At 34.3% G+C, this 26,521-nt stretch overlaps 1 protein-coding gene across 2 annotated transcripts in view; it reads left to right on the top strand.

Moving 5' to 3' along the window:
- Window positions 1-26,231, top strand: part of DARS1 (aspartyl-tRNA synthetase 1) — a 63,866-nt gene extending 37,635 nt beyond the window's left edge. For both annotated transcript variants that reach the window (XM_025912671.2, XM_086718477.1), the window contains 12 exons: window positions 4,889-4,991; window positions 7,985-8,065; window positions 9,054-9,113; window positions 10,595-10,706; window positions 11,566-11,700; window positions 14,238-14,385; window positions 17,694-17,840; window positions 19,374-19,416; window positions 20,725-20,805; window positions 21,889-22,000; window positions 22,210-22,281; window positions 25,570-26,231. In XM_025912671.2, the coding sequence (XP_025768456.1) occupies window positions 4,889-4,991; window positions 7,985-8,065; window positions 9,054-9,113; window positions 10,595-10,706; window positions 11,566-11,700; window positions 14,238-14,385; window positions 17,694-17,840; window positions 19,374-19,416; window positions 20,725-20,805; window positions 21,889-22,000; window positions 22,210-22,281; window positions 25,570-25,661 (1,186 nt within the window). In that variant the 3' untranslated portion in view covers window positions 25,662-26,231. The remainder of the gene's footprint in view (window positions 1-4,888; window positions 4,992-7,984; window positions 8,066-9,053; window positions 9,114-10,594; window positions 10,707-11,565; window positions 11,701-14,237; window positions 14,386-17,693; window positions 17,841-19,373; window positions 19,417-20,724; window positions 20,806-21,888; window positions 22,001-22,209; window positions 22,282-25,569) is intronic.
- The last annotated feature ends 290 nt before the right edge of the window (window positions 26,232-26,521 follow it).

Below are 26,521 nucleotides of genomic sequence, written 5' to 3'. Positions count from 1 at the left end.
AAAATAAACATTAAAAAAAAAAACTTTTTTAAAAACTTGGCAGCATACAACAATAAACCTTGATTTCTTGCTCTTATATTTGAGCTAAAGCTCAGCTCATCTAGGCTTGTTTTGAAGCTGTGGTTTGTGTCCTGGTCTGCTCCTTGTGTTTCTCAGTTTCCTTTTAGGAATGATCTTTAGGGATGATCTTATGAAGAAAAGCAGGAATGCTAAAGGGCAAGTTCAGCCACACAAGTGCATTTCAAACCTTTACCGGCATCATATCTACTGACATATAAACCAACTCATATGGCCAAACCCAAAGCCACAAGACAAAGAAGTACTTTCTGTATACTTTGAAGCCATGGCAAAGGTGTGGATGAATACTTACCATAGGGGAGCAAAGACTTGAGAGTAAGAATTCAGTGCACTACAGAGATAAGCTAAGAACTTTAAAAATGTTTTGGCAACATTGAAGACTAAGGCATTACTCATTAGTACATTATTTTAGACTATGAAGCTTACCTCCTTCAAGTACTGAAACTGTTCTAACAATTTTTTAACAGAATCTTTGAAGTCCTTTTTACACATTCTTCCTTTTTAAGGTTGGGGGGGGAGGGGCAGAGAGAGAGGGAGAGAGAACCCCAGGGAGAGAGAATCTGTCAGCACAGAGCCCGACATGGGGCTCAATCTCATGAACTGTGAGATCATCACCTGAGCTGAAATCAAGAGTCGGACGCTTAACTGACTGAGCTACCCAGGCACCCCCAGTTTTGAGTTTTTTTTAATGACAGGGCCATTACTATGAGCATCTATTTTAGTTTGTTGCTTTTTAGATAATATAGTTATGAAAATTGATAACAACTCAAGATTGATAACAACTACAGATAATAAAATTGCCCCTGAGGTTATTGGTGAGGCCCTAAGTAGTAAACTATATGGCAGTCGTGGTAGAAAGATGGGATTTTATTCCTTCAGATACCTGAGTACTGTTTGTTTTTCTCCGAAGTTGCATGTTTTATAATTGAGTTATTCATACATTGTATCATTTGTTTAAAAAAAAAAACTTGAGGGGCGCCTGTGTGGCTCAGTCGGTTAAGCGTCCGACTTCGGCTCAGGTCATGATCTCACAGTCCGTAAGTTCGAACCCCACGTCGGGCTCTGTGCTGACCGCTCAGAGCCTGGAGCCTGTTTCGGATTCTGTGTCTCCCTCTCTCTCTGACCGTCTCCCATTCATGCTCTGTCTCAAAAATAAATAAACGTTAAAAAAAAAAAGTTTAAAAAAAATAAATAAATACTTGATAGCCAATCAAAATATTTTTATAAAATACTTGATATAAAGAATGATGCTCTTTAAAATTTTATTTTCTAAAAACAATTTAAGTTAGAAGTAAACTATTAGGGGTGCTTGGGTGGCTCAGTCGGTTGAGCGTCCGACTTCGGCTCAGGTCATGATCTCACGGTTTGTGAGTTTGAGCCCCCGTTGGGCTCTGTGCGGACAGCTTGGAGCCTGCTTCAGATTCTGTCTCTGTCTCTCTGCCCCTCCCCTACTCGCTCTCTGTCTCTCTCTCAAATATAAAAAATAAAACATTAAAAAAAAAATTTTTTTTTAAAAAGAAGTAAACTATTAAATTGATTGTTGGCAGTTTCTAGTGGATAACATGAACAGGATAGCCTTATTAGGGTATTTTTAATATCAAGGCTATAACTAATTTAACTTATTTGTAGAGTGACTATTTATAAGCAGGGTCAGAAGGGTGGTTGGAAAATGGAAGAGGTACAGAACACAGCACAGTAGTAATGTGTGTTGGGAGGTGGTGATAATAATAAAAATAGCTGACTTAGCTCTTCGAAAGATGTGTTTAATTTACTTCATCCATTTCTTCTACAATCAAATAGTTCCCAGGAGTTCCTCTGCTTTCCACCATGGATTTTTTTCCTGCCATATCCTCTAAAAACCCAAGGCTTTTAGTTGTCTGTTAGACATACTCCTCTTTCAAAATAAGATACAGTGGTATATTAGTTTCAGAATGTAAAGCTGAAACCTTAATAGGGTCTCTATATGACAGCAAACTATACTGTATATACTATAAAGTATTAAGCCATCTTAACATACAATATCAGTTAAAATCATATAAATTAGACTTTTTCTAAAAGTAGAATATCATCCTTCTACTAGCAGTAGCTTATTCTAAGATTCCTATCCGTCTTCCATTGACTCTAGTTATACACATACATACACGTAAAACCCTCTATAACCCTTTATTAATGCTGAGTAGAAAGTTCTGGTCTGATTGTTTTCTACAAATTTGACACTTTGTTTTGTTTTAATGTATTTTACACTGAATTCATTCGTGTCTACAAATAAATAAGGTTAGATGGATATAGATATGGATGTAGCTGTAGTAGGGCTAAATTATCCAAGGTTTTAAAAAATCATGGAATGGTGTTACTAGTATCAAAAGAGTAATAATAAAGAGTATTTAAAGAGTATCTGTTAACAGCGTATAGCTGCTAGGTATAATAAGATAATACTGAGATTGGAAAGGCAAAAAAAAATTATAAGCATCCTCTGTATCTGGTTAATTCTACCTTCTTTCTGATTGGTTCAGTAGACTAATTTGTGATAGAAGTTTATCTTTGGCTCTAGTTTAAGAATTAAGTTAGGTTTTCAGAAGTCCTTTTTGTGAGTTGTTTGGTACTAGAAATGATGCTTAAAATGGTGGTTATTTTTTTCTCTAGCTCTTCAAGTATTTTATCATATGATATTGCTGAATTAAATAAAGTACTAAAGGTAGACTTAGACTTAGTTACAAGTCTCAGGTCCTGGATAGAAGAAGCCATCTGGTACTTTTGAGGGAGAAAGAACATTTTGTTTTCTTTAATTGGACCGTTAGGTAGGGCAGAGTATCTGATCACACCCCAGCTTTTTTTCTGAAAGGATATTAGCTTAGTGCTCAATCTTGAGAGTAGTTTAACTTGAGTAAGCTTGAAGAAGATTTTCTGACTAAGGAGTCAAGGGGATGACCCAAAAGGGCCAGGATCATAACAGGAATGTGGCAGAGTGGAGCTCTAGTTGGGGCCGGACAGGTTACTCAGTGAAGTACAATGTGATCAGTAATGAAAAGCCTTCCTCATGGAGACGTGTAAGATAAGCAACAGAATTCTCACGAAGGCTGTATCAAGTTTACTCATGCAAACAGAAGTGACTAGGTGGAAATCACACTGAAGGAAGATTCAGTGACCCTAGATTGCCAGTGTTAGAAAACCCTTTAACAGTATGCCACAATAAATTCTGAGTTTCTTCAATGCACAAGATTTTAGCTAGTAATTAGGTACTAGTTCTAGTGCAGGAGACTTAAGAGAGTGCAATAAATATCTATGCTGTTGGTTTGTTTTTTTAAAGTTGGTATCAGACACAATAGGATTCTAAGCAGTATGGTAAAGTGAAAAAAGGAAAATTTTTCTTCCTTTCTTCACCACTTTGCTCCTATTATCCTCATTTTGATCCTTTCCAACCCTGAGCAAAACGTTCATTGAAACGGATTGTGGTGTTCTCGTGGGTAAAATAAGGATTGTTGGATTTCTGGGATCTTGTCAAATGGCACTACAACTACTAAGGACCCATTCCTTATCAGAATAAATAGAGTTTTCCTGTGAAAGTTAAATCTTGTCTTTTTTTTTTTTTCTTTCTCTTTTTTTTTTTCTTTTGTTTTGTTTAGATTCTTGTCATTTGTTCTGCAGGATTCTAGGTTGGAACTTGAGCCATGAAAGGTTAATATAAAAGGTAACTGGGGCTTATGACATAGCAGATAAACAGTTGAGTCCAGAACAGATTTTCCTGATACATGTTTGCCCTTTGTATTATGCCAGCTGTGTCAGGAACTCCACTCTCTCCCAGTTATCTTGCATTTTTCTTCCTTCCTTCTCTTTTCACCTTACTTCAGCAGCTCCAGTTACCCCTCCCCCCCAAGAGTTTTAATTGGTAGTTTTACATTGATAGTTTTGGCCAGTTGAGCCACCATGATGTTCTCCACATCACTCTCCAAGAACTGAAAGTTAAATCTTAATCCTTTTCCACAAATGTATTATGATACATTCTGTCAGCACAATAATATACACAAAAGTAAAACTGGTACATTTTGTAGAGGAACCACCATTTGGGATTATACCCTTTCTCCCTTTGTTATGTACTAGAGATCAAAAAATAATCGGTGAGTTCAATAATCTACCTCATCTATTTTATATTTCAGAATTTGAGTGTCTTATGTTCAGAATTCAAGTTTGTTATAAAATTAAACTGCATAGGAGACCCATTTAATGTATATTGAGCTTCATATAGACATCCTTAAATGGGATTGCACAATCCTATAGGCTGTCTGCCATAATTCCAATGACAGTGTGTACTCAGAAACTATAGGCAATGAGGGCTTAATTGCTGCAACCTAACTTCTTTTTATTACCTTGAAATACTTTCAGTTTACCTTCTTTTATTATTTAATTCCATTACATACCAATAATTGCATTAATTGAAGCCCATGCCTCTCCTTATAGGAAATGCTGATGTTTGTAAATTTCAACTATAGGAAGGGAAATGTTCTTTAATGAATAATTGAAAGACTTTTTTCTACTTTTCACAATTCAGTGCTAGTCCTGTTGCCATTTATGTTCAGAGTATTTTACGAATGGTAACTAAATTATGGCATCTGGAAAATCATCTCTTCAAGGAATCTCACAAGGTGTGCTACATAATAACTTATTGTAAGTAGGTTAAATAGACTGACTTTATCTCAAGTGGCTTACTGTATTAAAGAAGAGTTTAATATATTCAGCTTTACTGTTGAAACACCAAATGAATTCTGACACCTCTGATGAGATGATTAAAGTTGAAAATTTTTTCTTTTGACAGCATCAACAAAGAGAGTATCGTAGACATAGAAGGTGTTGTGAGAAAAGTGAATCAAAAAATTGGAAGCTGTACACAGCAAGATGTAGAGTTACATGTTCAAAAGGTAACTTTTTTCAAAATATAAAATTGTGTACAGAAATAGATTTAAATGGTTCTTACAATCATGTCAAATCTATATGTTCTTAATTAGAGTTGATGTGTAAAATACTGAGTTTTATAAATTGATTACTGAATCAGTTAGCTTTTATTATATGACAAACCACATCCCAGTATTTAGGGACTTAAAAGTATTTATTTGCTCATGATTCTGTACGTCTGGCAGTTAGGGTCATCGATCTGAGATGGCTCATCTGCTCTGCATGACAACAACGGGGCCTACTGATATTTCTGGGACATCTCTTCCTGTGGCCTTTTTTCATCCAGCAGACTAGCCCAGTCTTCTTGGCATGGTGCCAGAAGGGTTCCCAGCAGCAAGAGAGGAAAGCCCTAGTGTGTAAGCACTTTTCAAGCCTCTCCTTTTATCACATTTGCTAAATATGTCATTGGTCAAAGCAAGTCACATGAAAAAACTTAGATTTAAGGGACGGAGAAGTAGATGCCACCTCTTGATGGGAAGAAAGGCAAGATCTTTGAAAAAAGGTATGTAATCAGGAGCCTGAGGAATTATTGGAGCCATTTTTGCAATCTGCCACAGTCACATGGGGAAAAATATTAAAAAATATAAAATATATAAAACATGTCTGAAAAGCTATTATGCGTTTACTTTACTGTGAACTTTCTTCTGATAATAACTTCTAATGGTTGATTAATTACGCTAACTCTTAATGATTATATTTCCTTATTGTCATCATATTTCTGATAATATACAGTATAGAGAAATCAAAAGAGGCAAAACTGTGTTGGTTTTACATTCTAGCAATAACTTCTTTCATACAAGATTTACCCCACATTCATTTTGTTCTTGGACAAAAAAACTAGAAGTGTTCATTACCATTGACTTCTAAAATACTGTAAGTGAACTCAAAAATATTTAGTGCTTTTGAAATAACCTTGCAGTTTTGAACCTGCAGTTCTCAGGTCCAGGCCTAGTTTGTATCTACAATATGCATCATTAAATTTTTCTTAAGGAGTAGATCCTTCCCATCCTCACCCCTGTATGTGTATTTGTATGTGTGTGAGCATGTGTAAGAGAGCAGTCAGGGAGACTGACAGATGCAGAAAGACTCATACATGCACACTAATTTGGGAGTACTAGGTTGTATTTAACTGGAGTCGTCATGGGAACACTTCAAGACTTAAAAAATCTTATATTTATTACTGACTTGTCAGATTACTATGTTCTCTTTGTGTAAGCTTCATTTCATACTAAGCCCACCAAGAAGTAGGTAACCTAGTAAAAGCAAACCAACCTAAAGGTATGCTGACCAAGTAAAACAACCTCCTATCTTCCAAGTAACACTTCTTTTTCAATATTTTAATTAAAAATTTTTAGTGAATACAGCAAGTAAATGTACTTCCAAAATATTCTAGTTACCTGGGGTTCCTGGGTGGCTCAGCTGGTTAAGCTTCTGACTCTTGATTTCACCTCAGGTCATGATCTGAGGGATCATGGGATTTGTGGGATTGAACCCTGCATCAGGCTCTGTGCTGACAGCACACAGCCTGCTTGGGATTCTCTCTCTCCCTCTCTCTGTCCCTCTCCTACTTGTGTGTATGCATGCACTCACTCTCTCAAAATATAAACTTAAAAAACTAAAATACTCTAATATTTAGCATTCAGTACTTAATAAATGTTAATGAGAAATATAAAGCCTAAAAAGCTTACAAATTTTGTTTTAATGGAAATAATTATAAAGTATCTCACAAAGTATAAAGTATCATATCCTAAAAAGGATCTTATAAGAAGCACTGATTCTTTCCTATCATTTATGTATTTATTCAGCCAGCAGTTAGTGAGTACATACTTTCTTCCAGCACTGTGAAGTTATGGGGATCAGAGTACTCACAACCTGATGAAGTGAATTTCTACTAGTTATAAAAGTAGAAGGAGTAGCTGTTCCATTCTCCAGCTTTGCATGGGAAATCGCGTTTCTGTTAACTCATCAAAGGGAAACACTATAACTTGAGTATAGAGGTGGTGACAAATCTATTTTACTATAAAGAGGACTGGAGTATCCTTCTGACACTTTTTCTTGAAGAGTCTGAGCTGAGTGCTAAATGCGATCTACTGACTGGAAGAATATGATTTCCTTCCCTGAATTAACTAAATAAGGTCTCTTTCCCTTTTGTGCTTTAACAGGTTTTCCAGGCTTAATTGGGAGTAACTAATAGGGTAACATGTTTTTAAGAGTAGCCAAAAAAAAACCCTAGCTCATTCTTTATGACCTAACTGCTTTTTAGTGCTAAAATGTACAATTCATGTGAATGAATTTAACAAATAAAAAGGAATTTTAACACCATAAAAGAATACCTTCTGTGGTGGCTTCCAATCCAGAAGAGCAGCAAGAAATGAGATATAAAGTAAGGAAGGGATATTTGGGAAAAGAATGAGAAAAGGGAGGAGATGTACAGCAGGGTTGGGTTGACTTTGGTCCTAGTGGTAGAAATGCCAAATGCTATTAACAGTGATAATAACACATTTGTTTAATGGCTCCCACAAAAGAGCAGAATGTTTTCATATTCATTACTCCATTTGATTCTCATTGCAGACCTTATTTTACAGAGTGGGATATTGAAGCTCTGAGGTTAAATGATTTGCCTAACAACAGCTTTTATGTGACAAAGCAAAGCCTTAAGTTGAGGCCCCTTGACTCCAGTTAGTACTTATTTGTCATATTGGTAGGCATATTAGTGTTTACAAAGTGTTAATATATGTGTTATCTCATTGTTCCAACAACATAGGAATGTTAACAAGAAATATTATTCCCATTTTATAGGTGAAAAAACATGTACATCTTTGTTTGATTTTTAGCAGGTAGTTTCAGTTAAGATGTATGCAAACATACCTTCATATTTAAGTCAACTGCAGATTTTTTTAAAGCAAAGATAACAGGTTTTGTGTGCTTCATGATATTTTTGGTAATCTCTCACTTTCAGATTTATGTGATCAGTTTGGCTGAACCCCGCCTGCCCTTGCAGCTGGATGATGCTGTTCGGCCTGAGGTGGAAGGAGAAGAGGTTAAAACGATATTTTTGAAATACTGTGCTTCCTCTGTATGTTTAGTTTACAAAACATTGAAAACTTGATGTCCTACTTTTGTGTGAAGATATCTGTGATTTGATTTGAGCTTCATTTTTTATCTAAATTTACTTTTACATCAACAATTCTCAAACTTCTTAATCTCAAGATCCCTTTACACTCCTAAAAATAATTGCCCCCACAAACTTTTATATTCGTAGGTATATCTGTCAGTATTTTGCAGTATTAGAAGTTAAAACAGGAAATTTTTCAGTATTAATTCTTTAAAAATAACAGTAATATCATGTATTTATATATAATAATCTTATATGAATGACAAAAATAACTTTTTTGAAAAATATTTTCAAAAACAAAAAATAATTTTGTGGCAAGAGTGACATTGTCTTACGTGTCTATACATCTTTATAATGTCTGACTTAATAGGCAACAATTAAATTCTCTTACCTGCCTCTGCATTTATTCTGTTGTGAAAGCACCCATCATGAAACTTTGGAAAAACTCAGTACAGAGTGAAAATGTGTCATTGTGAAAAATAGGTTTGATTTCATTGACTCCTGAAAGTGTCTTTGGGACATTTAGTGGTGCCCAGAACGTACTTTGAGACCCACTACTCCATCAGCTTTTATCTGTTCCTTCAGTCTTTAACTAGCAGGTAATATCCAGGAATCAATAAAGGCACAGGTGGTTAGTTCTTCTCATGTCCCAGTAATGAGGCAAGGCTTTGAGGCGATGCGAGATGTAAAGAAAGCATTGACCTCTGTTCATTCACATTTCTCTTCTTTCCATGTCTCTTTTAACAATAGCTTCTCTCTGGCCCTGCTTCTTGTTTCTCAGAATTCTGATTTGGGGGTATAATATTAACACACATAAGCACACCTATTCTCACTTAAAAGTAAGCATGGCTTCTTAAAGTGTTTTTGTGTTATTAAAAAAATTAGTAAAATCTGTTTTTTCATCTTTTTTTAGGAAGGAAGAGCTACTGTTAACCAGGATACAAGATTAGACAACAGAGTTATTGATCTCAGGGTATGCCTCATTTATTTATTAAGTGACATGATTGTGCCAAAATCAAGGTGGGCAGGGATACCATACATGTCTCAAGTTTATAGAACTCATTGCCTATACATATGACAATACAGAAAGCAATGTACCTTACTGACTGACTGACCCTTCCCCTAAAAAGAATTGCAGGCACAAGGACCATGGAGCAGTAATTCATGGGATATTGACTTGCATTATTTTAAAATGACAAAGGAACATGAAGCCAATAAATGGGTTTGCTCCCAAGTGATACCTGTTTTTGACAAGTTAGTAAGTAAGAACATATCCATTAATATCACTACAAAATTGTGCAAGAAATTATACGCACATTTTAGAATGACCAGGTAGAGATTAGTAATTAATGCCTCAATCCTTTGAATTTGATCTGAGCACAGAATTAATAAAAGAAGTAGTTGGCCCTTGTGGTTTATTTAGTAATCTCATAGGTCTTCTGTTTCCCTTTCTGGTTTGGTTGCAAGTGAAAGAGTTCAATGGTTTCATTATTGTAGTAAAACCAGTGTCATCTTTCTGTATGTTTTGACCACATCTTCCTCCTTAAATATTCTACCTAAAGCTTAAATTCTTTGTCACCTTAAGAGTTCTTTCCAACTTTTCTGCAATCATATGGGTCTACCTTTATTGTACACTCTTAACGTTTCCCCTGAGTATTTATTTGCTTTTTTGTCCCACTTCCTTTTTTATTTTCATCTGTAGTCTCTATAGAAGAGGCTGTAACAATAATCAAAAGTCCTTGATACTGCCTAGAAACCTCAGGTTTTTCATAATTTTGGCCACAGTAGTTAGACATCATACTCTATTTGTCCATGCTATGTATTCCCACAAGTTTTTGGTTGTGCCTATAGAATTTGGCCCCAGTAGTATTTTTCTTGGGTATCTTTTTTTTTTTTTTTCTTCATTTAAATTCACTGCTACTGTTGTAAAGTAGGGATTTGCACATTAAATGTAGATGGCTTTTCTTAAAAAGTGGGAAGTAAATCTGGCAATACTGTGGCATGGCAACATTACCTAGCACTCCAGATGGGGCATTATGTCCTCTACTATGCCCTGTACCACTCAGGAAGTGTCATTCATTTATTCCATTTATGTTATTTGGCTCTTGTAAGCATTCACATTTTTAACCCCTACTTTGACTTCATATTTTGGAAAGTATTGTGTACTTGAAATCTTTTGAGCGTCTTAGTTTATGTCTAAACTACTCTCTAATCTCTTATAGACTCTCAGCAAAGTCGAGTTGGAGACATTGGAGATTTTAAAAGGCAAAATTGCCATTCTCCTGTAATATGAAAAATATATCCTTATACTAATTGTCATCTGACCTAACTTTTCTCTCATACAATGAAGTGTTTCCTCTGTGAACTTTCCAGGCAGGTGGCCTGATTAGAAAATAACTCCATCTCAGTTAATGTGTGGAATTGATTTCATTAGATTTTATTATTGTCTTTTAGACATCAACTAGTCAGGCAGTCTTCCGTCTCCAGTCTGGTATCTGCCAGCTTTTCCGAGAAACTTTAATTAACAAGGGTTTTGTGGAGATCCAAACTCCTAAAATTATCTCAGGTATGCTTTAAGAGATTTCTCTTAATTTTTAAAAATAAATTTGCTCTCCCCAAGCTGTTTAATATTAATTTTTTTTAATTTGAGAATCCCGACTATCCCTTAAGGTTTATTGCCACGAGACTTCTTATTTTGAAGACTGCTATATAGCAGCAGTCACATATCACTGACACCAATAATACAACATCTCCTTTCAGAAGTCATTATGTGGTAGTGATTATAAAATTAGGCAGTAGCACATGAAACAAGATTGTTGTTACATACGTTGCACTAGAAACTACTTTCATTATGTAGGTTTCTTTCTAAAGTGGTATTGCAATTTTGTTTTGTATAAACTGCATTGTAATACTACTAAATACTACAAGTTAGAAAATCTCATTAATTCTCATTCTTATATGAGAACTTTATTTTAATCATTTAACTCTTTTTAAGTTGCTTAAATAACACTAAAAAGTGTATTACAAATGGCATTTAGTTATAAATCAAGAATTGAACATTGTATTCTTGATAGAATACAATCATTAAGATAGAATCATTAAGAATATCTTCTCCTTTTTTAAAAAATATTTTGGCCTTCTACAGTAGCTTTAATAGATTTGAAATTGATACAGAAAGGGAGTGTATATATCCGAAAAAGTAAAATGAATGGATAGCCAAAGAAGTAAATCTGATCTAAATATGAACTGTTTAGAATCAGGTATAAGACTTACATAGACTGGTTTCTCTGCAATTTTTGATTTTCCAGTTTTTTTTTTTTTTTTAAGTGAAGTACTTAAACCAAAAGTATGTAAACTGTTTTTACTAGAACTTTGCATTGATAAGTTCACAGTTACTTATAATAACAAAAATGTTTACATTTCAGCTGCCAGTGAAGGAGGAGCCAATGTATTTACTGTGTCCTATTTTAAAAATAATGCATACCTGGCCCAGTCCCCACAACTGTACAAGCAAATGTGTATTTGTGCTGATTTTGAGAAGGTTTTCTGTATTGGACCGGGTAAGGTGTTGGTGGTTATGGTTTTCTCAAAATTTATTAATTGTACTGTAGTTATGGTTTTCGGAACACATTTTACATACAGATATTTTATTGTTGTTTTTTAATGTTTATTTTATTTTTGAGAGAGCATGCAAGCGGGGGATGGGGAGGGAGGGGGAAAGAAGATCTGAAGCAGGCTTTGCACAGATGGCCGTGAGCCCGATGCAGGGCTCAAACCCACAAACCATCAGCTCATGACCTGAGCCGAAGTTGGACACTCAACTGACTAAGCCACTCAGGTGCCTCTAGGTACAGACATTTTGAAAGCTTAAATCCTTTTATATGTTGGCTATGTAAACACTAGACTTTAAAAACTTGGGGCATCTGGGTGACTTAGTGGGTTAAGCATCTGACTCTTGATTATGGCTCAGGTCATGATCTCATAGTTCCTGAGTTTGAGTCCCCAGGTTGGGCTTCACAGCCAGCCAGAACTTGCTGGGGATTCTTTGTCTCTGTCTCTTGTCTCCTGTCTCTCCCCCATGCTTGCTGGTGAGCTCTCTCACACTCACTCTCTCTATCTTGTTCTCTCTCGAAAGAAATAAACTTTAAAACAATTTTTTTTTGGAGGGGGGAGCCACTAGACTTTTAGGGAAAAAAGACAATGTGCTTAGGTAGAAATTCCCCCCACACACACACAAAATTGTATGCTCAATAGTTCTTTAAGTAGTTGAACATCGCTTATGTGAATAGATGCATAACCATTTGATATCCCTACAGAAGTTTGCTGAAGAAAATGTTTGCCTAGGGAAGATCTCATTTTGAAAATGCATGCTTTGATAATATATGCCCCCTGAAATATACCTGAGTATATTATTTATTATTATTTAGGTGTAATTAGCTCCTGTTTGGACTCTCAACTCTCCATGAACACTAAAGAACAAGTAGTTGCAATCTTTCGAAAAATGTAATTTGTTGTCCTTGATAGCCCCTTACTACTGTTGTAAGCTTACAAATGTACCTCTGTATACTCTGCTACCAATTTTATTTCAGAGCTGTTCTATTTTAGTATTATTGTTTGTACTGTTCTTAGCATTGAGAATGTGCTATAAAGTCCATTAGAATTTATTAACAAGAAATATCTGATATTTACTTGGTTATGTTGACATGGCTTTTAAGAAATATTGGCTTAAAGTTAAGCATGGACACATAATCATGTGGCAGATTATTTAATAAAGTGGGTTATAAGCAAAAACCAGCTTTGCTTCATTCTATAAAACTTACCAAGTTATTTTGTATATATAAGTTTTGTGGTAGCTAAATAAAAATTAAATACCTGCTGTTAGAAACTGGCAAGAGCATTAATTGTGTTAATTTTCTGGATTTATTAACTAATTTTTTTAATGTATGCTGCATACATAGCCTTGTGCTAGATAACATGTACATAAAAAAAAAAATCAACCAGCAGTTCTCAAATGTTAATGTGCACATGAATCACTTGAAGATCTTGTTAAAATACTGATTCTGACCGTTAGGTCTAGAGGGAGGCTTGAGATTCTGCAGTTGTCACAAGCTCCCAGGTACTGCTGATGCTGCTGATTTGCAGACCATGTTTTGAGTGACAAGGGAATAAACATTGTCCCTGCTCCCCAGACAGAATAAGACATGCATACATATTGCAGTCTCAGGGAATAATCAACTGATTTTCACAGCGAATAATCAGATTGTGCTGTGTACAATCAGCAGATTGGTGTTAATTATGTAGTATAGACAGTGTAAAAAGAGGGAGAAGATGGAATTTGCTAGAGTTACCAGAAAAGAGAATGCAAACTGAAGTGGGCTTTAAGGACAGACTACATTTTCTAGTTAGCAGAAGCAGAATGAGTAAAGAGCATGGGAGAAAATAAAAAATAAGACTAGTTAGTGTTAAGAAGAAATGGAAAATATAGGGTAAGATTAAATTATAAAAACATAAAGGTTTTAGATTTTTTCTCATTCAGTCACCATTTGGGAACCATTGATGATCAGTAGTTAATTAGTTAATTACTGAGCAAGGATGTGTTATAGGAATATTAATCTTATAGAAAAGATGGAGCAGAGCTAGAGTCAGGAAGACTGGGAAAGGAGGACAGTACAGTGTGGACAATAAGAGCTGGACTGAGGTAATGGCTAGAATATATATAATGTTATTTCATTTTTACAAATTTCATTTAGCTTGAGTCAAGTTTTAATAAAATTGAGAAGAACTCACTGTTGGTCCTGTTTTTAATTACTGAAAAGGCTCTTCAGGATCTTGCACTCCCTCGGGATTTTCCTGAGCCTCATTTATTAATTTACATTTGTTACAGCTTTTACTACATGATTTTAAGAGTTGATAATGAACTTGCTGTCCAAAAGAATGCTGAAACAGATGGCTTATCAAAAGTCTTTCCAAAACCCTATAATGATAATGAAAATAATACCATTTGAGTACTAGTAAATAAAATTTTATGTTTAAGTCCCCAAATTTCCAAACTTCCAAAATTTCCATTTACTGTTTGTTTCTTTTATTAATGTTACAGTATTCAGAGCTGAAGACTCAAATACCCACAGACATCTAACTGAATTTGTTGGTTTGGACATTGAAATGGCTTTTAATTACCATTACCATGAAGTTGTGGAAGAAATTGCTGACACCTTAGTACAAATATTCAAAGGACTCCAAGAAAGGTAAAAACATATTTTATATCCCTATGTGGACTTAATGTCTAATCAGTTTGAGTTCTTCAAAATAAAGCAATTTATGAATTGAAAGTGTAAAGCTATATATATAAACATAAATATATACGGAGGAGAGTACTTGCCACTTAGATGATCAGTAGTTAATTAGTGAAAAAATGCATACTTCAAACTAGTACTTCTAGATCCAAGTCAGCTTGGACTTCAGCTAGTTAACCTCATTTTGGTGGGGAAGTTTACCAGATTGTGAACCAACCTAACTATATTTTTCCCTTTATGTTACATCCTGAATGTCTGAAAGAAATGCAGCCTATATTACCTTTATAACAGTTTATTATCAAACTGGTAGTGGTAATAATAATAATGTGCTGATAAGAATCTTATAGAAAGTTAATAAACATGTTCAGGGTGTTCAAAAAATTGAATTATGTAAAATGTTCATATTAGGTATACCCTCTAAAGTGGCAAATAGTTTCTCCCTTAAAGGTCATTGAAAGTTGTTTACTTGTGATGATGTTTAACACAAAGAAAATAGGAAAAGAAAATGGAAAATAAGTGTAGTAGATCAAGAGTCTTTTTTTTCCTTTCTCCATATTTGAAACAGTACTTAAATATTAGGCTAGAGTAGACTTATCTAATGCTTTGATAACTGACAAAGGACTGTATTTGAAGTTTTTATTTGAAGAGTACTGATTTAACTGTTAATTGTTGATGTATTTGGATATGCTTCATTGATACTTAAAAGGGATTCAGAAAGTACTGTGAATCTTATTTACTCCATTGCAAGTCTAAATTAATCATTGATCTTACAAAAATCTTGTAGCATAAGCACCAATATTTTCCAGGTGTTCTCTGCATTGCATTGTTACTTTGATGACTACGTAATTGTAGACAGCTTTTTTTTTTTAACCTTAGTTGTCTGAAACATTTCGGTACAGTTTATTTAAAGCAATTTTCATACAGATAATCTATGGAACAACTAATGTTTCCTTATAAAATAAAATACCATTTGAAACTACAGTGAAGGAACAGAGCTTTTCTCATTTTCTTTTCACATTTATAACTCAAGAAAGTTTCTGACGTCTGTTTATTTTGGGTTTTGATATCTTCTCTCTTTAATACTAGAATATAAAATTTCCACTTTGGTTTTTGTAATAACAGATCAAGCATGAATTGGGCCCTTGGGTTTAATCAAATCTTTGTTTACAAATTAGAGACTCAGACACCATCATCACTAGACTTTTTCAAGTAGACTTAAGGTGGCAACCTAGAAAGAAAAGCCTTTTTATATTCTTTAAGTCATTTAGTAATTTTAAGTTTCTGTGTCAGTTTTAAGTTGGATTACCTAGCTTGTGTCATGTCCCTCTCATGTTTATCCTTAGTACTTATTTCTCATAGAAGAATAATACACAAATGTATTTTAAAACATTGGTAGTTATATTTTTGTATTACCATTAATAGAAACGAATGGGGATTAATATCCACGGCAAAGAAAGGCAATTTAAAAATCAATTTTGGGGGGGCACCTGGGTAGCTCAGTTGGTTAAGCATCAGACTTCGGCTCAGGTCATGATCTCACAGTTCATGAGTTCAAGCCCCACATCAGGCTCTGTCCTGACAGCTCAGAGCTTGGAGCCTACTTCAGATTCTGTGTTTCCACCTCTCTCTGCTCCTTCTCCACTTGTGCTCTCTCTCTCTCTCAAAAATAAAAATTTTTTTAAAAAATTAAAGATCAATTATTGAGATCTTCTTAACCCTTCTTATTACATCACGATTTGAATAAATCAGGTGCACAGGTGGCTTCAGTCAGTTAAGCGTCCGACTTTGGCTCAGGTCATGATCGCAGTTCACAAGTTCGAACCCCACATCGGGCTCTGTGCTGACAGCTCCGAGCCCACCTTGGATTCTGTGTCTCCCTGTCTCTCTGCCTCTCCCCAGCTTGTACTCTCTTTCTCTCTCAAAAATAAATAAAACATTAAAAAAAAAAAAAAGATTTGAATAAATCAATGGCTAAGCTTTATTGCTCCCATGAAAGTCTTTAAGACTAATCAGGAGATGATAATGTTTTAATTTCTACTGCTTTCATGGAATATAAACATACTTTTCAATCCTATTAATTACATAAAATTTCAAGACACATACAAAATAGAAAGATTGGCCTAATGAACCCCATGTACTCATCACCCAGTTTCAACTATTGTTAACCCATGGCCAATTTTGGTTACCCATTTCTCCCACCCCCTATTATTTTGAAGCAAATCCCAGCTATCATTTCATCCATAAATAGCAAAGATATGCTTTTTAAATCTTACTAAAATAGGATCTTCCACAATTAATTGCAGTAAATATTTGTCTTGTTCCTGTTGTTTAAAGGCTAGACCTATACTGTAGTGGTTATTAAAATGGGAAATTGGCACTTACAAACTTACAGTATAATGGGGATGGGGGAAGATAAGTATTCATTAATTTGGTCTACCTTGATGATAACAAGTGTTAAAGGATTAAAAAGCTCCTTTTAATGCCTCATAAAATGGGTATTTTATATTACTAACAGTGTTAACTGGTGTAAGTTATGGTTTTTAATCCTTTAATACCACTGGGGTGGCAAAACAAGATGAGACTGAGAAAGGTGTTAAATATTTTGAGTATTTAAATTTTGTCTTTAACATAAAGAATTTGTTGATAACACTGTTTCCTGGTGCATACACTGATTCAAAGAATGATTTTGTATGACATAGGTACTTAACACCTACCAGGTGTTTTTTTCTTAGCTGTTGCCACTACTACAGAAGAGCCTAAAAGTCCCCAAGGCAATTTTTGTATTGAGGCTGATGTTACACAAAACAACATTACTCTAAAAGCATTTTCTTTTGAGTTACCTCTGAATTTAAAAATTTGTTATCAGTAGAACACATAGAACTAAGAGTATGTGCAGTAGACTCATGGGTCTACATCAGCCGGCCATTAGGGAATGGGCTCCCCAGACAGCTAGAAGCTTCTGTGGGGCTGAGTGGTTCACCTGAAGAAGGCACTTGGCTGACCATGGAGCTGCTACTGCTACCACCACTGAACCTACTCAGATTGTCCTTTCCTCATTGTTGCACATATGACTCCTGTGAAATGTTAAAAATGTTTCTTTGTTTTAAAATATATATATATCAAGTGTGTAGAAGAATAGAACTATATGCTCCTTATTTCATCAGTATCAGTAAAATTTTTATGTGTTGCCACAGTGACCTCTTGTGGAGAAAACACTTCATATGTTTTTTTTTATTAACTCTTTATCATTGTACAAATAGGTTTCAAACTGAAATTCGGACAGTGAATAAACAATTCCCATGTGAGCCATTCAAATTTTTGGAGCCAACTTTAAGACTGGAGTATTGTGAAGCATTGGCTATGCTTAGGGAAGCTGGAATCGAAATGGGAGATGAAGAAGATCTGAGGTTTGACTTTGTGATTTTTTAAAATTTTTTAGTAAATTAGATTTAAGATATGAAAGAATGAGTATATTAATGAATGATGATCTTTTTTTCACCCAGGTAATAAACCTCAGTTTTATTAACTTTGGTATAGAGCATGATCCTGGTTTGTTTAATGTGTGATCTGAAATAAAATGTTGTTTGATGTGGTTTGCCTGAGCTTCGATAGTTTTGTTTATAAAGACCATTTTTTTGTCCCCACCTACCCCATATTTGTAACACTTTAAAGATAGTGACTACTGCCTATGATTTTGTCATCTAATATGTTAGTTCTCTTTTTAAGTTATTGTGTTAGAGAGGGTAGACAGCAGTCTAAATCCATCACCACACAGGATTAGGGCATAAAATTACAATCTCCAAACTTATAAAAATATCTGTTCTTTATTTGGTATATGGTATTATGCTATCTAAATTCACATCATATATCTTATAATTTTGAAGCAAATTATGTGGTTTAATAAAGCAGTTACTATCTACGGTACTTATATTTTGTTCAAAAGTTCTTAAGTTAAAATATTTAACCCCTCACAATAATTTGTATGGATGTAGGAGTGCAAGGGGTGGTTGTTGTCTTTTTTAGGGCTTTTTTTAAGCGTATTTTGCTCAAAACTCTTTATTTTTGTTTCTTTAACAGTAATATGCACTTATGGTTTTAAGCATCTCCTTCGTTGCTAGATTGCATTTTAAAGCAAACTATAAATTCTGTAATTATTTTAAGCTGAGCAATATTTTCTTGATTATTTTGGCAATTGTTCTTACATAGGATAGAAGCTAAAGTAACAGCCTCTTAGGTATAGAAATTTAATAGGTTTATATAACACTATTAAATTTTAAAGACTTGGAAATACTGATTTTTGTTTTATAAACCTTTGATAAAGAGTAACTTAGGGGCACCTGGGCAGCTCATTCAGTTAAGCATCTGACCTTGATTTCAGCTTAGGTCATGATCTCACGGTTGTGAAATCGAGCCCCACGTCACTCTGCACTGAGCATGTATCCTGCTTGGGATTCGCCCTCTCCTCTCTCTGCCCCTTCCCTGCTTCCCTGCTCTCTCCCTGCCCCTTCTCTCTCTCAAAACAAATAAACTTAAAGAGTAACAAAAAAGAAAACAAATAAACTTAAAGAGTAACAAAAAAGAGATCATTTTAAAGTAGAACTACTTAATGGCAAGAATGTAGCCTATGTTGCTATAGTGAACTTTTATTATGTATAATTGTGGGAAATTATTCATCCATGTTATTTCTGAATCTGTGAATTACTAAATCTGTATCATTTTATTTAAATATTTTTGAGTAGCACCTACTAAATGTTAAGTCACTGTAATTGCCTTTTTAAAAAAGAGCAGGATAGACAATTATGTATTTTGTCCACATTTTTTATCCTTTGAGAACCTCAAATAGAAGAGGTGCCTTATTAACTTAAAACTATTTAAAGTTGCTATTTGATCTTCAAATATCTAATTTCATGGAGTTTTTTTGGTTTTGTTTTTTTCTTCAGTACACCAAATGAAAAACTGTTGGGTCGTTTGGTGAAGGAAAAGGTAGGACTACATGCTGGATTTCTTTTTCTAAATCTGGTACTAAAGAACAGTTGCAGGGGGGACAGTCTTCCAGAATGTTAAGATTCCAGAATAAATTAAAAAACCAAGGAGGCTGATAGATTTTTTTTAATTCTTGGAGAAATAAAAAATATTCAGACAAGCTTTGCTGAGTAAGTTTGATTAGCTCATTATTTGATTTTTGTACTAAGTTGTACTGAGGTATCCCTAAAAGTAGTATCTGTATCAGACTGTCAGGTTAGTCAGAAAGGACCTCAAGATGATTTGAAATTATTTAGAAACAATCTTTTCTGAGTACCCTCACTGATTAATGGGACTTGAAGGTGAATGAATTTTCTTTTCTGCCTGTGCTGCTTTCCTATCTCATTTTTTAAAACTCGAAAGAAGATAAAAGCTGAATTTAGTGTGATCTTCCAAGAAATAGAAAGAATTGTGTGTGAATGAAGACAGACCTTGAGCTCCTCCTGCTGGTTGTACTCAAGACTGACTGGGGAGCTCACTTCTTTCTGAAACTGCAGTATTGAGTTTACACCTTTAAAGTGCTGTTTCAGCAGAGCTGGTTCTGGTTTGTCAGCTCTATTGACTTTCCCTCTGTGCTTGAGTTGTAGCAAAATGGTTAGCATCAAAACCGTTGAAATGTGATTGTTTTTCATTAAATCTGGATCATATAATATTCTTTCTAACAAAAATGTCATAACTTCATGTTAATGTTACTGATTTATTTCAATTATAGTTTTCATTTGAAGAAAACTACCAGATTTCTTTTAGATATCTGTACAAAATTTTAAATTATTGGGAAAATAATCGAGGTTTTTTAAAGATGAATATTGTAAAAGATGCCTGTTTTTCCTAGTATAATTTATAGATTTAATATAGTTTTTGTAAAACCCAAAGAGATTTAGAATAATTTAACAAAAGTTAAATTGTATCTGAAATTAGATTAACAAGGGAAAGGAATGAAAATCACTTTATTGCAGCATAATTTTTAATGGGGAAGAAATTACAAAGAGATTACATATCCAAAAAAAAAAAAGAAAGAAAACAATATTTGAACTATTATTGAATAATAAAAGCTTCCAAAAATTAATTATTAGAGGAATTTATAACATGATGGCAAAATACCATAGGATACAGATGTTCCTTGAAAGAAGAATATTTATTGTATATACAGTGTAACTATAGTAATTTTGAAGACAAAACTTATTTTTAAAAAGACAATTACCAAAATGTTAGCCTTCTTTTTACTTTGGTTAAAAATTTTTTTAATTTATTTTAATCATTTTTTTATAGTATGATACAGATTTTTATATTCTTGATAAATATCCATTGGCTGTCAGACCTTTCTATACCATGCCTGACCCAAGAAATCCCGTAAGTAATTTTATTTTAAATATTGGGGGGGGGGGGGGAAGCTTTATTGTGACTTTGTTAAATTGTACAATGGGAATAATGGTTTTCATCAGTAATTTGCAATTTTGATGGGCCACTATATATATTACTACTAGTTTCTGCCAATTCAGGTCAGAATGATATTATGAAATTTGAATATTCCAGAAAATTAGTCCCAAAGCCTACATTAAAAATCATTTTCATGGTTCATTTTTTGAAGATTTATGAGGAAGAAATGCCATATAAATAATAAATAGTATCATTAGATTTGCAGACTATAGTGCATATTATTATCATTGACTTTGAACTAAAAAAACAACATTTTGTCCTGGGAGTTCATTTAATTTGTATTGTCTTTTGACCTTTTACTGTTTTTCCATTACAGTGCTTCCCAAACTTCAGTGTGTTTGGGGGGGCTTTTTAAAACACAGATGACTGGGCCCCATCGCCAGACTTTCTGATTAGTTAGTCTTGAAGGAGCTTAATAATTTGTATTTCTAACAAGTTCTGGGTAATACTGAGGCTCCTGATCCAGGAATCATACTTTGAGAACCATTGGTTTACTGGAAGACAGGGAAAGTAAGTTAAAACATGATAAGAGAATAGGTTAAGCTATGGTAAACTGGTGTTCAATTTACTTTTGTTAAAATTTTTAAAAATCTAAATTAAAAAGACTACACCTGTTGATAATTTGAAGTTCCAAAAATGTCTCAAAATTATATCATACTTAAAAACATTTCAGATGATAAAGTGAAATGAGAATCGGCACTACTTCTTACCAGTTAGATATGGTGCTCTGATTTGTTATTGGAACGTGTTAGAGGAGGGGACTATAAAATCTGATAGAGGGAAGGAAGAAGTTATTATTCAGCTCTCACTAGTTTAATCTTGTTTTAGAGAAACAAATTGTGTTCATTGGAGCAGATTGCATCATTAATTGTAGGGGGAAATGGCCTTGCTCTTTGAACAACAGAGATTTTTTTTTTTCTCTCATATGAGTAATGGAAATAGAATGATAGCCACTAGAAGAGTGGTGTTTTCTTGTGTGTTTGCTTTGCCCTGCAGAAGCAGTCCAACTCTTACGATATGTTCATGAGGGGAGAAGAAATACTGTCAGGAGCTCAGAGAATACATGATCCTCAGCTGCTAACAGAGAGAGCCTTACATCATGGAATTGGTAAACAACTTAAATATATTTGGGAGAGTAATGTATATTGTGAAAAAAGCACATTTTAAACCTTTTAAAGACTTCTCAGAAACATAGTTATTTGTTTTAATCTTTACTGAACAATAATTATTGCTTAGTACTTTTTTTTGAGTTACTAAATAAAATGATAAATTATGTTGGGCTTTTGAGTTTGTTTGTTTGTTTGTTTGTTTTCCTAGATTTGGAGAAAATTAAGGCATACATTGATTCCTTCCGCTTTGGAGCCCCTCCTCATGCTGGTGGAGGCATTGGTAATATTATTTTAATATTATGAGAATATAGTTCCAATCCAGATTTCATTTGGCAAAGTGTTCATTCATTTCTAACTAAATTTCTTCAACATGAGACTTCAAAAAGTAAATTTTATATATTGTTATTGTTTACAAATAGGTCCATAAGTGCTAAGTATGGTACAAATTTGAAGTATAACAAATTTTGCGAGTTATGACTAAATGAAAATGTGACTCCCAAGGAACAAAATGAACAGCTAATTTGTATGTAAAATATTGTAATAAATTTCTAGCCATTTTTTTCTCTGAAGAGTTGAGAAGCAAAATGTCTTTTAAATTGAGTATCCTGTTTTCTGCATCCATGAGTTCATTCACAGTAGCCCAAATTGAAGCTCTCCCTCGAGTTAGCTTGGATTATTGCTAAATATTTTGTTGTAATGTAATGGTTCATTGGCTTTTAGGACCACTTCTAGAGTAAATGTAAGAGACCACTCTGATTTACAAAGGGTAAGGGGCACCTGGCTGGCTCAGTCACAGAAGCATGCAACTCTTGATTTCAGGGTTGTGAATTCAAGCCCAACGTTGGGTGTAGAAATTACTTTTAAAAAATAAAGAAATCTGGGCACTTGGGTGGCTCAGTCAGTTAAATGTCCGACTCTTCGGCTCAGATCATGATCTCACGGTTCTTGAGTTCCAGCCCCACATCAAGCTTTGTGCTGACAGTGCCAGAGCCTGCTTGGGATTCTGTCTCCCTCTCTCTCTGCCCCTCCTTCCCATGAGAACACATGCTCTCTGTCTCTCTCTCTCTCTCAAAATGAATAAATAAACTAAAAAAAAATAAATTTATAAAAAATAAACCTTTTAAAAGTAAATGAATAAGTAAAAATTTAGCTCAATTTTTAGGTGTCCCTATCAGAACTTTTCTTAAAATATTTATTTATTTTGAGAGAGAGATAGAATCCCAAGCAGGATCCACACTGTCAGCACAGAGACCGACCCAGGGCTCTAGCTCATGTATTGTGAGATCATGAGCTGAAATCAAGAGTCAGATCTCAACCAACTGAGCCACTCAGGCACCCCCTAGATGTCCCTATCAGACACTCTTAAAAGAATTCTGAATGTATAGTTTCCTTGAAATTTTTGTTTGATGTTTGGGTGGGAGGGTTGGTGAATGAATAATATAGTACTGTAAAATTTTTCAAAATAAAAGGGTATAGAAGAGTATGTATTCATCTCCCTGTAAGAAACTATTATTGCTAGTTTTATTTTTACCTTTGCAAAGATAATCTTTGCATATGCAAAAGTAGACACTTTTAAAAATACATTTTTAGGGGCGCCTGGGTGGCGCAGTCGGTTAAGCGTCCGACTTCAGCCAGGTCACGATCTCGCGGTCCGTGAGTTCGAGCCCCACGTCAGGCTCTGGGCTGATGGCTCAGAGCCTGGAGCCTGTTTCCGATTCTGTGTCTCCCTCTCTCTCTGCCCCTCCCCCGTTCATGCTCTGTCTCTCTCTGTCCCAAAAATAAATAAATGTTGAAAAAAAAAATTAAAAATACATTTTTACACAAATTGTAGCATACAATGTAAATCATCCAGTACCTTGCATTTGTCACTTACTGTATTTTCTCATTTGTTCCTTATCAGTACTTAGACATTTTCAGTATTTTTTTAACACTACATAGAATCAATCCATTGAAAGGGTACATCAAAATTTGATAGACATGTAGGTTGATACCAGCCTTTTGTTATTACAAACAGTGCTCCACTGGATACAGAATTTAGTTGTTTTTGTTCGTTTGTTTTAATGTTTATTTATCTTTGAGAGAGAGAGTGTGAGCAGGGTAGGGGCAGGGAAAGAGGGAGACACAGAATTTGAAGCAGGCTCCAGTCTCTGAGCTGTCAGCACAGAGCCCAACATGGGGCTCAGACTCACAAAACCATGAGATCTTGACCTGAGCTCAAGTCAGATGCTTAACCAACTGAGCCACCCAGGTGCCCCTAGAATTTAAGTTCAAATGGGAAATGCACAACTATTTTCTCTCAGAGTATGCAGTAATGTGCATTTTGTTTAATTCACATATTTTTGTGACTGATTGACAATGTAAATTTTAATCAAACTTGTGGACATTTGAATTGTTATCAAATACCACTCATTTTTTGGTAATTAATGATTAAAGGGAAGATGGGATATAGTCGGGTTTTTAGATTGGTATTAGATTAATACAAAGTTCGAATTTACAGCTGCAGATTTTTTGGTAAGGAATAGCAATAAAAATGTTAATTCTCAGGGGCGCCTGGTGGCTCAGTTGGTTAAGTGTCTGACTCTTTGATTTCAGCTCAAGTCATGATCTCATCAGGCTCTGCACTGGCAGCATAGAGCCTCCTTGGGATTCTCTCCTCTTTGCCCTCCTCCCACTCACTCATGTGCTCTCTTCCTCTTTCAAAAATAAGTAAACATTTTAAAAATGTCAATTCTCTTATTTATATTTCTGTCTTAGAAGTTAAATACATTCCTGGGGCACCTGGGTGGCTCAGTTGGAAGAGCCTGCGACTCTAGACCTTGGGGTCATGAGTTTGAGCCCCACATTGGGTGTGGAGATTACTTAAATAAAAACTTAAAGAAAAAAAAGAAGTTAAATACATTCCATTAAAATTAAAAGTTATTGCTGTATAAAAATATTCTTTGCATTTTTTCTATAATGTCTTCTACAACTTTGGTGAAATAAATTACACACACAGAGTTTCATTTGCTAGTTCTTTTCGGTTTCTTAGGTGGTACTCGGTCTTAATTCTGACAGTGATACAGTATTTAAGTCACATATCAAAATCAGTCTCTTCTGCACTCAGAACATTTACAATAATGTATCCTAGAGTCTTATACTAGGAACCACTACATTACACATCTATTGACTTACAGTAAATTTCTGGTGCTTCCATTAATAAACTTCCCTGAAGAAGTTTATGGCTCTCATCTTATGCTGATGGTCTAGACTACATAATTAAGATTCTGGTCCCATTTGAAAACATACAGGCTTATAAAATGACTTTTTTGTGTTTGCTTAAATCGTAAGTTTTGTATATTTACAAGATTTTTGTAGTTCACAGAATCCATACAACTTAAGGATATCTCATTTAGTCCTTCCCACATACAGCATCATTTCTATTTCTGTGTCAGACCCAAAACAGTTCATTTTAAATAAACTCAAAATAATAGAAGTATTTTGTTAATCGACGATACTATGTTGGTAGTTTCAATAAGTAAGACCCTGAAAGGTTTTCAGAAAAGGAATTAATGATTACTTTTTTCCCTAGGATTGGAACGAGTCACTATGCTTTTTTTGGGATTGCACAATGTTCGCCAGACCTCAATGTTCCCCCGTGATCCCAAACGACTCACTCCTTAAAGAAAGCTGTGCTGTTTTTATTCTTTCCAGTAACCTGCTATTGATCAGACTATTCCTTAAGCTACTACAATGGAGTATATGTTTTATCTAAAGTGCCACAGTTACTTTGGATTAATTCAATGTAGGTTACTTTAAAAGAGAAGATTTTTATAACTTTGGACATGCTTCAGTAGGAAATGGTTGAACATTTTAATGAAAAATTCATATGGTTATGTTAAAAAATTCATATTGCATTACTACAATAAATGTTAACAATTTTAAACAGTTCAGATTGTGTAAGGTTTTTTTTTCTTTTCTATTTTACAGTGGCTATATTAATGTCTTAAATTTTCAATATTTGGGCTTATTTTTTTAAATTCTGACATTGAAATAACAGTTTCAGGGAACTGAGATTTTAATGAATGTATAATTGACATATTGTGGAAAATTAAGCAGAAAGTATCAGTTCTTTAAAGTTGTTCCCAGAAATCATGTAAAGCAGGTGAAAATACTGGTTAGAAAATATTCAAAATAATGCTCTTAAATTGTTAAATTCTAAATTGAATTTCAATAAAATTTTAAAACTCGTTACATTTGTCTTTGTGTGATTTCATGGCAGTCTGATTTTGTAACTGGTTCTTGGCATTTGTAATTTGGGAAAAGAAAAAGTACACAACTGATTTATGTAAATAGCTAAAAACAAATGAATGCTGATATATTCGCAACATGTATTCATATCAAGATACAAGTTCAGATGGATTATAGGAGGATAGCATTCTTAAAGCTGAAAGCTTGGGTTGCTTAATAGCCTATTTCATATAGATTAAAAAGTATTGCTGAATTTTCCATTTTTTTTTTTAAGTTTATTTATTTGTGAGAGA

The sequence above is a fragment of the Puma concolor genome, chromosome C1 (assembly GCF_028749965.1).
Source record: "Puma concolor isolate L17-30 chromosome C1, mPumCon1.1.hap2, whole genome shotgun sequence".
Lineage (NCBI taxonomy): Eukaryota > Metazoa > Chordata > Mammalia > Carnivora > Felidae > Puma > Puma concolor.
The sequence above is the reverse complement of the archived record's forward strand: the minus strand, read 5'-3'. Positions and strand labels throughout refer to the sequence as shown.